The following is a 13830-nucleotide window of genomic DNA, read 5'->3' on the forward strand; positions in this document are numbered from 1 at the left end:
ACCTTCCTTCCCACTTCCTTGCGGGGGGTGGGGGGCTGTCATCCAGCCAGGATTAAAAGAAAGATGCTGTCCCAGAAGGAAAGGAATGGATAGGGAGGTATGGGTGTGTGTGTGTGTGTGTGTATATGTGTGTGTGTGTGTGTGTGTGTGTGTGTGAGGTATGAGTGTATGAGGCTGTGCCTATATATTGGGTGTGTCTGTGTTTGTGTCTGCACAGCAAAATATCCCACTGTAACCTGGAAGTGCCCCTTGGTGGCCACCACCTCATTTTCCCTCCCTGTCTGCACTAGCTAACTCGGGGCCCCTCTGCTGGACCGGCAGCTGCAGCCCAAGGTTGTCCCTTACCTTGCAGCTCTCTGTGGCCGCCAAAGCTGTCTTCCATATCCAGCCCAGGGAGGTGGTGTGTGTGTGTGTGTGTGTGTGTGTGTGTGTGTGTGTGTTTATGCACACATAGACCTCTCTCCCTCCGCCAGGTCAGATTAGAGGGACACAGGCCAGAAGGGACCCTGGGGCAGACTCTGGCAGATGCCCTGACCCAGCTCTATCTGACAGGTGCCTGGAGCTGCCCAGGGCTGGCCGAGTGCCGGAGAACGGCCATCTGGAGAGAGGAAGGAGGGGCAGGCTCTCTGGAGGAAACCTGTATGCAGCGCCCCCCCACCTCAACCGGCTCCTTTGTCCCCCACTAAGAGGACCCTGGGAGCCAATCTCTCCTCCTAAGAAACCCAGAAGGGTTTTGCAAAAGGAAGATTGAAGCCTGTGCCTCTGGGGGACTCTGAAAACCCCTCAGCTGGTGCTGGGGGGTGGTCCTGCCCAGAGGCGGAAGGATGGACCCTGGAGGTCACCCCCCATCCTTAGAGTCCTGGACTCCAAATATTCCCCACTACTCCTTCAAAATAAGCTTCCTTGGCATTTTTGGCTCCACAGCCCCCCCTGGTGTTATTCGGGAACTAGGCATGGCCATGGTCCCCCAGAAGCTCTGAGGAGACCCTGGGGTGGGCCACTGTGTCTGAGACCTGACCCGCCCCTGTCTTACTGTCCCAGGTGGTCCCTGGCATACACTGGGGAGACAGGGCAGTGAACTGGAAGGATTCTAGCTTCTGAATCAAATCCTGGATATTGTTGCCTACTGGCTGTAAGACACGGGCAAGCCTTTTAACCTCTTTGTGCCTCAGTTTCTTCACCTGTTAAATGGGAATCATACGGTGCAGGGACATTGCGAAGACTAAAGGAGCTGATGTGCGTGAAGGCACCTGGCTGGATGCCTGGCACATAGTAGGCCCTCAGGAAGTGACATTTGACCTTCAGCTTTCCTTCCTAGTGCAAGGAGGCTGTGCCCCAAGCTTTGGATGACACATGTTCATTTGGCCCTGAGCCAGGCAGTGTCAGGGAGGTGACTCTGTTTTTTCCGGAGCTTTTCCACTCCAGCAGAGGATCATTTTAATAAGTCCATAATAATAGACGCAGAGGTGACTCAGATCTGCAAACGAGGAGCCCTGCTGGGGAGCGGACACTCGGGCTCTGGGGGAGGGAAATTCAGTGACATCTGAGTCTGATGCAGTGGTAGGCTGCTGCAGTGGGAAGGGCTCCAAACAGGGGGCCTGTGGACCTCGGCTAGGCCTCCAGATTGCTACAGGTTGTCCCCTAGGAGGCCTCAGTTTCCCCATCTGCAGAGTGCATGGTAGTGCCAAATTGACCTCCAAAGTCCTTTCCAAGCTGGAGATGTGGCTCTGCTTTCGGAGCCCTGCCTCTCACAGTGAGATGTGGAACAACCTTGATGGTTCCAGGTGGCCTGTCCTGGGGGGCATCCTCATTGGAGCTCTTCTGTGACTATACAGCTTGCCCACCCCACCCCTCCCAGAGCCCAAGGAGAGGCGGGGCTCTCAGGCCATGGTGGTTTATTGATGCACGTCGCAAGCACAGCACACAGGCGGGTGTGCCCCCAGCCCAGGGCAAACACGAGGCCAGGGGAGGGCAGCGGGCCTTTTCCGCTGCCCTCAGCAGAGGGGAAAGGGCCTGGGGCCCACGTCCTCTCCTCCATGCATCTCCCACGGCCCCCAGCCCTGATCCATGCCACGGAGACAGCTGACCACACCACTCCCTGTGGCTACAGAAGAGGCAACCAGCTGTCCTATCTGCCCACTCACTGAGATATGGCCTTGTTGGCCTGCTGCCCACTTCTGTCCTTCATCGCAGAAATCCGGCTGTCACCTTGGGGGCTGCTTCCCACCACCTGACATCACCTCTGGCATCCCCCAAACAGCTGCCTGCCTTAACTGACACCTCTCCCCGTCACCCCACGCAGTCTGCTTGTCCCCAGGGTCCACTCTCACCACTCCCATGACCCGTACAAAAGTAGGAAAGAGGTGAAAACGTTGAGTGGCCCAAGAAAGACCTCACCAAGAACTCCCCAGGGAAGGGCCTCTCCGCCAATAGGCTAGCTTCTCGGTGGGTACCCGACAGGGCCAGTGGGCAGGGGCGCGAGGGGGCGCGGGGCAGGGAAGCCACAGTCCAGATGACACACAGGCACAGGGCAGTGGCGGCGCCGCGGCAGAGCGAGCGAGCAAGCGCGCAGCCAGGCGGGGTGCCAGGGCTCTGGGGGAACGCCCTCACTTCCAGTTCCACGCCGGGTCCCCCCGGCGTGAGGCCGCCCACTCCCGGCTGAGGAAGGGGTCCCTCCGGGTCTCAGGGGTCTCTTGCCCCCTCCTCGACCCCAGCGGCTGCCCTTGCAGACCCAGCACTCTGAGCAAGGGAGAAAGTACGCCGGGATTTACACCATCTCCAGACGGAAGAAGGGGAAACACCAGCAGCCAGGTGCCCCCGAAGCTAAGAGAAAAAGAGGGCCCTTTCCTAGAGGGCAGGTGGAGAAGGGGAGGCACAGCCCTCCCCGTGCAGGAAGAGGGTGCCTCGGGGTAAGAAGCAGGGGGTGGGGTGGGGGCGGGATGGGGGCGGGGGGGGTCACAGCGGTGCAGGAGACTATTTATAGAGGGAGAGGGTCGGGCCTGCGGTGGGAAGCCCCCAGGCCCGACTCACGGGGAGGGGCATTCTGTGATTGGCCCTGAGCGGGAGGGGGTGGGGCTGAGGAAGATCACGCCCACAGCTCTCGGCTCACCTCCGGAGGCAGGCAAGCTACAGGTGGGCCTTGGAAGGGAAGGCTTCCCCGGGAGAGCCCTAGGCGGCAGGTCTCCTGAGATGGAGGCCTGGGATGAGGCAAGAAACAGCAGGGCAGGGAAACCAGAGGAAAAGGGAAGTCTCTAGAAAGCCACCCGCCCCCCCACTCCCCACCAACCTGCTGAGGCTAAGAAGCCTTCCCAGCCCCACCAGGCATGGGTGGGCCATGCCTACCAAGGGACCACCCTCCGTTGCCTCCAATGCCCTGGGGAAGGGAAGGGAAGGGAAGAGGGAGATGGATGGCATGGAGGGAGCAGGGCGGCAGGGGAGAGAAAGCCAGCTCCCTGCACCTATGCCACCCATCACCACCCTGCCTGCCATCTCTCCCTAGCCCCCCAGCTCCCCAGAAGTCCCTAGCGGCCCACGCTGATGTTGCAGGTCTTGCAGCTGGGGTCTTTCTTGGCGTCAGCAGTGGACAGGCTCATGAGCTGGTGCCCGCTGATCTCCCCCAGGGTGCCCAGGGACAGGTCGACAGGCTCGGTGTAGATGATCTCCAGGATGAGGTCCTGGGCGTGGCGGAAGACCAGCTCCCCATCCTCCACGCTGCAGGTCAGGAACTTGTTGCAGGCAATGTCCAGGAGGGGCAGGCGGTCACGGCAGAAGCGATCCCCCAGGGAACCCTTGGGGGCCAGCACCAGGATGGCATAGTGGTAGGCCGTGTACATACAGTAGAAGTCCGCAAAGTAGAGGTTGGTGCTAGGATTGAAAAGGCGCTGGGCAGGGATCTGGAAGCGCCAGCGGCCGTAGGGGGAGTCCTGCGGGGGCTGGCCTGTGTTGAACTCCGTGTTGCAGCTGAAGAAGACCCCGTGGAGCATGCCGCTGGTGGGGGAGCCGTGGCTGCCACTGTTATCCTTCAGGTAGGGCTGCAGCATGTTCCCGCAGTGGGTCCTGCCCACCCCAGGCGGGGGGAAAGGCCCAGGGGAAGAGAAAATGCCGTTGGTTAGCTGGACTGAGGCTTGGCTGCTATATGCAACCTTGAAGGGTGTCAGCCCAGCTCCCAGCTCTCCTACCAGCTACCGCCTCCACCAGTCACAAATAGAACATTCCAGAATGCAAGAGAAGGGAGGGCCCCAGAGACGGGCTGATCCAGCCCACCTCTTCTCGGAGGAGAGATCTGAACGCGCCACTCCCCAGCTTACAACCCTTTGATGGGACTTGCACAAAAAGCAACGCCATAAAGATCTGTTCTTTCGGGCCCCACCTCCCAACACCCCCAAACGCACAGGTAACCGGTAACATCCTCCAGCGGGAACCCCACCCCAGGTCTTTCCTGCCTCTGTGCCTTTGCAGTGCTCTCCCCTCTGCCTGGGCTGCCCCTCCCACATTTTCCCACCTGGCCTGGCAAACTTCTGATCATCCCTCAGGTGTCCCCTCCTCTCCAAAACCTTCCAGGAACAGCAAGCGCTTACATTCAACAAAATTTTGACTGCCTACTATGTGCAGGACACCGAACTTTACTCAGCAATCACACATACTTATTATATTCCGTCTGTCTGTACTTCCCCTGATAGACTCTGAGGTTTGCCAGAGGCAATTAAATTGAAGCGTCTCTGGTTGGGTGACAGGTGCGGGGCTCAGCAAGCCTCATCCTCTGATTTCCTCTCCAGTCCCTCGGCACCACCTTAAAGGGCGCCCTGAGACCCTTCCCCGGAGCCTCCAGGTTTCCCAGTGCGCAGTAGGAAGACCACAGCCCTTCGTATTGAGGATCCTCTCACTCTGTATTCCCCTCACCACCTCCCTTGGGACCCAGGGCCTGAATTGGAGGGACAGCTGACCTGCAACCCTAGAACCCAATGAAAGGAACTCTCCAAAAGGAGGATCAAAGCCAGGACCTCGTCCACTCATGACTGTTAGCGTGGTGCCCCAGGCAGCCCCATCCTGAGAGCCCTCTCCTTCCCTGGAGCCTAACATCCCCCCCAGATCCAGCCTGGGTTATGAGGGTGGTGAGGACTCCAGAGGAGGATCTGGCAACTAACAGGGTGGGGGTGACGTCAGACGGCTGGGGCGGCGGGCAGATCCAGGGCAGGAAGGAGAGACCCAGGCGTACCTGGCGTGCTGGAAGTACTCCTTGTGATGGTTGCGGTAGAAGACGGAGAAGCGGAGCATGCGGCCTGCGATCTGCTCGGCCTTCTCCTGCAACTGGGCCAGGTGCTCCTTGGCGTAATCTGCAAGAGTCCAGGTGGGTCAGTCGAGGGCCAAGCGGGGGATCGCAGCCTGCCCCACAGATCACCCACTGCATACCGTGAACGCCGGCCCACCTCTGTCGTCAGGGCGCAGGGGAGACCAGACAGTCACAGCACCTTGGACCAGTTAGGAACAGACCACTTGGCCTGGCTGGGAACATGAGCAGCTGGATGCTGTCTCTCCTTGTCACCTCTGGGCCCTGTTGCCAGAGGCTCAGGGCTCTGCGTCAGAAAAGGGCAGAGGGCTGCCCAGTTTATACAGTCATGTACAGCGAGGGCCCCAGAGGCTATGATCCCAGACCATCCTCGTGTGAAAAGAGGACCAAGAGGCAAAAGACTGAGAGGAGACAATCTGAGGTCCTTTGGGGAGAGCCCCTCAAATCCACCAGCTAGGAGGCTGCCCACACCACCGCATGGAAGCCAGTTGTAATTTCAGGTGGAGAGTCAGGAGGAAACTGCAGAGAACCAAGGTGAATATTTAGGCAGACCAGCGTCTGGGGCATCCCATGAGAAAGGGGGAAGGTTGGAAACAGCATAGTCAAATTGGACTCCCTGGGCCAGGGCCAGAGGCTGGGGCCGTGGAGCCCAGGCAGGGCTGCTGCTAGCCTAGACGGTGCCTTTGCAAAGTAGGAAGAGGTGCCCTTTCCTCCTTGCTGATGCAGCCCTGGCCAGGGTGCTGGGTTTGACCAAAGGAGGAGGAACTGAATTGCAGCCATCCCCAGCTCCCCAGTTTGCATGACCTCCCACTACATGTAGAGTTCTGGGGTAAACCAAGAGGCTTTCCCTGCAAGGTGTAGGAGCACCTCCAGAGAGTGGCGTTTTGCAGCTGAGCTAAGAAAAAAACACCAGTCAAAAGAGAAAGGCAGGTCAAGGAGACTTGGGGCACAGACTTTGGCAGAGGATGGAGTCAGCAGCCTCCGAGGCCTGGGGCTAAGGATGTTCATGCCCCTTCCTTGTGACAGAGGGAGATCTGGGGCAGTTCTCACCGTGGGCACCAAAAGAATGGAATATCATGGGGCCGATCCTGGGTCATCAGTGAGCAAGTACGCAGAAGCCCAGTATTTGTTCATGTTGGAATTTGCAAGGTAATAGGTGAGTTTGTGGGACGGTTTTCCCAGCCTACGTGGAGGCTCAAGACAAAGAAAATGTGATTGTCCTACAAAGTGTCCAGCAACCAATGATCAATAAACAAAACATGGTCCATCCACACAATGGGGTGTTATTCAGCCTTAAAAAGGAAAGAAATGCTGACACATGCTGTAACATGGATGAACCTTGAGGACATGATGCTAAATGAATAAGCCAATCACAGAAGGGCGAATACTGTGTGATTCTCCTCACACGCGGTACCGAGAGTGGTCAAATTTACAGAGACAGAAAGTGGAAGGGTGGTTGCCAGGGCGTGGAATGAGAGGGGAACGGGAAGTTGTTGTTTAAGGGGCATAGAGTTGCAGTTTGGGAAGATGAAGTTCTGGAGATGGATTGCACACCAATGTGAATGTACTTAACGCTACTGGACTGAAAAATGGTTAAGATGGTAAATTTATGTTATGTGTATTTTCCCCCACTTATGCTTGCCCCAAGCCAGAAAAGTAACTCCATCCCTTTCTGGAAGAGGTATTGTCAATGTAATTAGCAGTGCTCGCATCTGCCTCCTGCATCAGACTGCAGGCTTTGCGGGGGCACGGGTGGGTCTCATCCATGGGTGTCTCCCCGTTGACCAAAGCATGGTACCTGCGTACAGCAGGTGTTCCTAAGTGCATGCCGGGTTAAGAGGAAGTCCCCTCCTGACCATTACTAAACCAGATGTGCTGAAGCAGCCGGACAGCAGGGCCTCACCCCCAGTGCAGAACTCGACCGTCTCGCTCCAGCCAGACACGAGGTACTCCCCGTCGCTCTGCTTCACGGCGGTCTGCACTGCCACACTGTACTCCGTGCGGGGGCTCAGGAACCAGTGGCCTCTCACCGTCATGGGCAGCGGCACAGCCTTGGCCACGAGCTTGGTGGGGACATCCTGAGAAATGGGGCGCGGACAGAGAGCCTAGAGTCAGATTGGGGGTCACGTCCACTCTTGGCATTCCCCCAGACCTCCCACTCCCCCAGATGGCCGCCTTCCTGCTGAGGAGAGCCAGAGCCTCGGGGATTCAATGGCTCGGTGCCCTGGCCACCATTTTCCCGCAGAAGCAAGCAGTGGCCATTGGGAAGGCCATACAGACACTCCCTGGCCTCCACGCCCTTAACCCCCGATGCCCGTTCTCTTGGGAACTGAGGAGAAAGACCACTGGGGTGGAGGCCTGCAAAGTTGAGGGCGGCGAGACCTTCTTTTCCGAGGGAGACTTCGAGAGCTCTGCACACTGCAGTGCCGTCTCCACGGCAACGGCAAATGCTGAGAAGCCAGGGAGGAAGGGAAAATATGCCTTCTTCTTTGGGGGGGAGGGTTAAGGGGGTGGTGTTGAACAGTCACGTCACCGTGGCAACTGGCCTGCCAAAAGACACCCAGATTGGAAAGCCAGTTCCAAAGAGAGAGAAGGCGAGTAACCCACACGATGCGGTCGTCGTGGGAACCAGCTCTTCCCACCTCACTCTTCCCCCTGCCTCTCTGCCAGCTTGAGAAGATGGGAGCCTTCCTCCCACCCGCCCCCACGCCGGCTCTAACCCAGGGGAAGGACATCCCAGCCAGTGCAGGACTCGCCATCCCTCTTCTAAACCCAGCAAAGAATAGGCCAGAGGGTCGGGGACACAGAGGATCACAGGGGCCTGAGGACCAAGCAAACGGGCACAACCCTGTTCGTGGCCCACGTTGCCCACCGGTCAACAATAAGGCTGCTTTCTTAGTCGGGGGCTTTGTCGGACCCCTGAGACGCCATCCCCAGGTGTGGCATCTGTGGCCGCACCCTGGGTTTTCCCATCCCATGTGAAGGTCCAGTCGTGATGCCGATGATGGTGTTTGCCGTGTGCTGGGCCGAAGCCAAATACCACGCAGACAATTACCTCAATGAAGCCTCTCCCAAGCTGGCATTATTATTATTCCCTTTTTACCAGTGGAGGAGAGAGGTTAAACAACTTGCCCAAGATTACACAGTAAGAGCTGGACTGGAGTCGGGCCTCTCTGACTCCCAACTGTCCCCTCTAGGCGTTCTGTTATCCTGCCCCCTTCAAGAGCAGGGGCTCGGAGGAGGCGCTCTGGGCACCCTGCACTCACCCGGTGCTTGAACTTGTTGGAGTTCTTATTCTCTTTCTTGTTCAGGTCAATGAAGTAGTGGGTGACCCTCTCCAGGTCACTGTTCTCCATGGTCCAGGAGATGCGAAAGGAGTCACAGGTGATGTTGCTGACCTCGATGCTGTGGGGCGTGGACAGCAGCTCCATGCTCCCCACTGGTTTGGCTTCTGTGTGGACTGAGGAGAGAGGAAGACTCAGCACCTCCCTCCCTGCCACGGAATCTTCTAGAACATCTTGCTCCCAACATCACTTGCAAGGTGGAACCTTGAGGAGCCATCGATTGCACCTGCCTCATCAGATCTGATGGGAAGATAGCACGAGGAGGACTGGAGGGGTGGGGCCGAAGGTGGGCTGGGGTGGCCCCCTCGGGGGCTCTTGGCTCTCCTGGGAGGTGTCTGCAGAGCAGATGGCACCTGACAGGTGGCGGAGGCAGTGGGAATGCTTCAAACGTGGGGCAGGACAGATTTGCAGCAGATGGAGCCAAGGAGGGGGGCCCTCAGCCAGCAGGCGTGAAAAGAGAAAGGGGTGGGGTGGAGAGAGCAGTGCCAGGCGGTGGAGGAGTGGCAGGAAGCCCCCACCGGGAGCAGGGTGTGAGGGTGAGGCAGGCAGGGGGCTCTGGCAGCCAAGAGGCCCAGGATGCCAGGGCTCTTGGGTTCAGGCCCCTCCTCCCTGGGGGTGACTCAGCAAGGGCCACCACAACTCGGGGCTGGGAGTACGAGTGCCACCGAGATGACGTGAATCCACTGGTCGTGGGAGGGGACAGCGGGGCCACGGTTCTCTTCCACCTGTAACATTTCAACTCTCGTTCTTTTTCTTTCAGCAGATCCTCTGTCGCTTGACTCTTAAATTACTAGTTTTTACCTTTGCATCTCTTGCAGGCCAGCTACGTGCTAATAATTTCACAAACGTCATCTCATGCAAGCCTCACAATAGGTAGGTACCATGATTATCCCCATTTTACAGATGAAGTAGCTGAGGTCGGTGGGGTGGGGGGTGGTACTAAGATGTCGAAGGTCACACAGCTGCAAAATGATTTGAACTCAGGTCTGTCTGATTCCAGGGCCCAAGCTCTTTATCATGAAGCTAAGGTTGTGTCCCCTTGTGTGTGTGTGTGTGTGACACATGTGGTGTGTGTGTGCACAGGTGCACGTGGTTTTACCGCTTTTTATTTTTCCTCCTTCCATCCTTCCTTTTCAAGGAATTGCTCCGTCTCTCACTCCTTTGCTTCTACCCCTGGCTGCTGTTCCAGGTGGGAAAGGACCACACCACCATTACTCTCAACTGTGCTTTAGCTATAGGACGAGCTGACTCTGGCCTTGACTTTGGCCTGGCTCACGGGAGCTCCGGGGAACAGGGTGGGGCGTGAGAGGAAGGGGAAGTGACTGTCTCTGGGACAAGAAGGTGAATGTGGTTGGACTCTGTCCTGGGGCGTGTGCTCATTACCCCATAGAGCTCATGCCTGCCTCAAGCTCAGCCCAGCACACCTCAGATTTCTGGAGTGTCATCTCCTTTTCTCCCCCTGCCCTCTTCCTCACCCAGGCGCTAAGGGTGAGGGCACCTTGTGCCTTCGAAAGCAGGTAGTTCTATTTATAGCTCCCAGAAGGTCCAACCCACACTTTCCTGTCAGTTAAGCCTGCTCCGGAGACTGGCATCTCTGGGCTGCCTGGGCGGCCAGCACAGGGAGCAGGATATGGGTGATGGCCCTCACCTGTCCCAGGATGTCACCTGAATCCTTGTTTCATCTTAGCTTCCCACCCTAAAGTGTGTGCCTGCCTGTTGTGAAATTCAGCCAAATGCCAGTGGCTTCGCGTATGGGGAATCCTATGGTGAATAAGCACAGGGGTGCTACCAGGTCCACCCCGAAATCAAACAGAATGGAATCAGTGTCTAGAAACAACTGTATGATAATAAACCAGCTGGTAATTCCCGGGGACAGGTGTGGAGCAGGGGGGGAGTTGCCATCCCTCGGGCTCCCAGTGAGGAGCTCCCCCCGGGAGACACATGTGTGCCCCCCACATGCACACACACACACACACACATGCACCCACGCACACCAACACAGACACACAGCCACCCCAGAGGGCCTGAGTGGCCACCTCCCACCCTCATGGGACACAGTCTACGCCTAGCCTGTGGGTAGACACCTATTCCTGTCCCCGTACTCCTCAGTCTTCTTAGAGGCAGGGGCAGCAGGGGCAGCCGTGTTTGGTGGCAGGGGTCTCCAGGACCTGGCTCCTCCTTTCCTCTCTCCAGTTCTAGGAGAGCTCAGATCACTTCCCCATGCTAGCTTGGGGGGAGGCAGTGAGTGACACTGGGAGAACAATGAAGCCGAGTGGACCAAGGATGGGCGTGCACCCGGGTCTCCAAGCCCTGATGATGGAGAAGGGCAGGGTTTGAGGGACAAGCTGAGACAGCACCTGAGAAACACCCACGGTCCCGTGTAATCCACCCCAAGACAAGCATTTACACACCCACACACAGGCAGGCACACACGCACGCACACAGATGCACTGGGTATGCCCACCCACACCTGCCACACACGGCTGCACACACCTCCTCAGACATCCTCGTCCCACACACTCACCTACGCACTCAGGTACCCTCCGCCACCTTCCACGTTCTAAGAATGTCCCACAGTTGTCCCTCCACAAGCTGTCACCTCCACACAGACCCACGCATGTTCACATCCGCAGGCTCTCACACACACACGTAGGCACACACGCCTTCCCACAAGCCATATTTGGGGAAGAAAGGAGGCCACAGGCACCAACATGCATGAGTGCCGCCTCCACAGAGGCACGCTACCCCTCCGCCTGCCTGCACACATGTGTGCATTCGCATCCACGTCAACCTCTGCCCATATTCTGGCGTTCTCTCTCATGGCTCCTCCAGGCTCAAAGCCACAGACTTTGAAAACACGTTTGGCTCCGCCAGGCTCCGCCAGCCCTGATCCTTCACATGCCAACAGGTTTGCGCACCTACGCACGCGGGCCTGCCCACGGACAGAGGCTTCTGCCCGCTCTCCCCACCTCCATCCCCCTTCTGCTCTGGAGTTGTGCCTCCCCACGTAGAAACCCTCTGGTCGCATGCAGTCAGCCCCCCAACAAAATGAACTCCCACACGCGTGACAAGTGAGATGTCCACACCATAAATATACTGCCTCACACCAACCCCCGCCCACACAGCCCCCAGGCTGCTCAGATAACTGATCCCCCCCCACGGACCTCACATGTACATGTATGTTCCCAGACCCACCACGCGTGAGCATAAGTGCAGGCAGACAGAACTATGTACGCAAGCAAGCCTCCACTTCCCCGGCAAGCAGGTACTCTTGCTGAACACACCGATACCCCCGGCCCATGCCCATTCAGAACAGCCGCCACACGCCAGAGGGGAGGCATCCCCCCAGCCCGCTGTCCCCGTTGGCATCGCTGACTGCTGCAGAATGGTCATGGGCTGACTGTGGTGCCCCAGGGACTGGATCCAGCTGTGAACCCCTTTGCCAAGGGCCTGGGGGAAAGGGGACAAGGTCGTCAGCCCCGGCTATCCAGGTGGGCACCTCGGGCAGTGGCAGGACCCTGGCGCCCCCTAGTCCCTGGCCACCCGAGTCCCTCTCGGGATTGACAGCTGGATCAATGCTCTGGGGAGGAAGGACACTCACCTGGCTCCACCGGGCTCTGCAGAGGAAGATCTGGAAGGGAGGGAGGGGAGAGACCTCTGCGTGGACAGTCTCCCCAGGCTGAGGGGCAGCAGCTGGATGCCTGGGTCAAAGGCGGCAGCGCTCTCTCGCTCCCCTGGCTCCTCTCTCAGCTGCCAAGGAGGCTTCTTCCATGCCCCGCAGGCAGCTCCTCCCTGGCTCTGCAGCACAACGCTGCTGCCCCCCGAGAGGCGATGTTCCCAGCCGAGCGCCAGGAGAGAAACGAGCGAAATCAAAGCGGCGGCGTGGAGGAGAGAGAGGCAGAGAAGGCGAGAAAGAACGAGAGAGCCAGACCGAATCTGGCTCCACCAATGGGATCAGTGGCTGCCCAGCGTCAGGTGACAATAAGCAAGCTTGGTCCCTGCTCGCCTGGGCTGGTGGGAGGGGGAAAGGGCAGAGGGTCTCCCAGGGAGCTACACCAATGTCCTTGGAGACAGTGGCAGTGAGCACCTTTCCCCCATTCTTCCAGGACAAGCTGCCCTCAGACGAAGTCCCTCCAGCACACCCCTGCTTGGAAATCTCTCACTTGAAGGCAGCCCCTAAACTTCAGGATGCTGGGAGAGGGGTGGGGCTTAGCCTAAGGGCTCAGGAGCTCCAAAGCAAGGATTCTGATTGGCGGATGGGAAGGGGGGCTGTGAAGGGGAAGGGTTCACATGGGGTATGTGAGCTGCAGGCGGGCAGGAGGGGGGTTCTGCCTACAGTCTGGATTCTCTCCTCAGGGCCTTTTGCTGATCTGTGGCTCCATTTTCTTACCAACTCAGTCAAGAGATATCAGACCTGCAGCTCCAGGGCCCCCTGACAGTCAAGGGAGAATGTCTGGCTACTTAAATTCCCCAGGGGGGGGAAAAAAAACAAGAGAAAGAAGTTGTGGGGCAGTGAAGGAAGAGCAGAGGCAAGAAAGTGGGGGTGGGAGGGACACACAGAGCTTGGAGTGTTCTCATCCCAGCCAACCACCTGGGCTCAGAGAAGCCAAGCCCTGAATACCTTGACCAGAGAGATTCCTATCTGCTGTCTTAACAACAGGAAGCTTTTCTGCCACCCAGAAATGAGGACCCTGAGCATGCCACCATGAATAACACTCAAGGAAATCTGAGTCAGGCAAACAACAGTGACAAAGAGTATGTACGGTGTGGAAAAGCACAGGCTTTGCAGTCAGACAGATACGGTCAAAATTCTTGCTCTGTCACTTTCTAGCTGGGTGACCTTGGACAAGTTACTCAACCTCTCAGAGCTTCAGTTTCTCCATCTGTTAAGTGGGATAATAACACAGGTTTGTTGTCATCACTGAATGAGAAATCACATCCTAAATCTCAAAGCTCTGGCTGATCTACCAGATGTGCCCAGTCACGCATCAGAGCTGTTATCATCACCATCATTATTGACCGTGCCTGCCTGCAAAGAGCCCACTGCCTTTTAGGGGAGAAAAGATGGGCATTTAGAGACCCAATTAGAGAACAAGGCGTATACAGCTTAATTGAGGGTACAGATGTGGATGCACAAAAGGAGTGAGGACCAGCTCCAGAGAGCAGGGGGAGCGCAGGCAAGAGGAGAAGGTGGAAGCA

The 13830-nt window shown here is 57.6% G+C and overlaps 1 protein-coding gene across 2 annotated transcripts; it reads right to left on the reverse strand.

Moving 5' to 3' along the window:
• Nucleotides 1-1858: 1858 nt before the first annotated feature.
• PHYHIP (phytanoyl-CoA 2-hydroxylase interacting protein) lies at nucleotides 1859-12784 on the reverse strand. Of its 2 annotated transcripts, none has more exons than XM_060013562.1 (5): nucleotides 12233-12784; nucleotides 8554-8747; nucleotides 7191-7365; nucleotides 5216-5333; nucleotides 1859-4056 (listed from the first exon to the last, which is right to left on the reverse strand). In XM_060013562.1, the coding sequence occupies exons 2-5, from the start codon at nucleotides 8716-8718 to the stop codon at nucleotides 3522-3524; spliced, it is 993 nt and encodes a 330-aa protein (XP_059869545.1). In that variant the 5' UTR covers nucleotides 8719-8747; nucleotides 12233-12784; the 3' UTR covers nucleotides 1859-3521. The 2 variants fall into 2 exon arrangements, with proteins under 2 accessions (XP_059869545.1, XP_059869544.1); XM_060013561.1 differs by lacking the exon at nucleotides 12233-12784 and adding an exon at nucleotides 11343-11475.
• Nucleotides 12785-13830: the final 1046 nt, after the last annotated feature.

This window comes from Delphinus delphis, chromosome 6 (assembly GCF_949987515.2).
Source record: "Delphinus delphis chromosome 6, mDelDel1.2, whole genome shotgun sequence".
NCBI classification, from domain to species: domain Eukaryota; kingdom Metazoa; phylum Chordata; class Mammalia; order Artiodactyla; family Delphinidae; genus Delphinus; species Delphinus delphis.

Bases quoted from the DNA above. Each gene is read 5' to 3' on its own strand.
- PHYHIP (XM_060013561.1), bottom strand. From the start codon at position 11,412: ATGCGAATGCACACATGTGTGCAGGCAGGCGGAGGGGTAGCGTGCCTC. The intron at 7,366-8,553 runs GTGAGTGCAGGG...CCCATTTCTCAG, and splicing joins CCAACAAGTTCAAGCACCGG to GATGTCCCCACCAAGCTCGT. The intron at 5,334-7,190 runs GTGAGGCCCTGC...GGACTCTTGCAG, and splicing joins GGTCGAGTTCTGCACTGGGG to ATTACGCCAAGGAGCACCTG.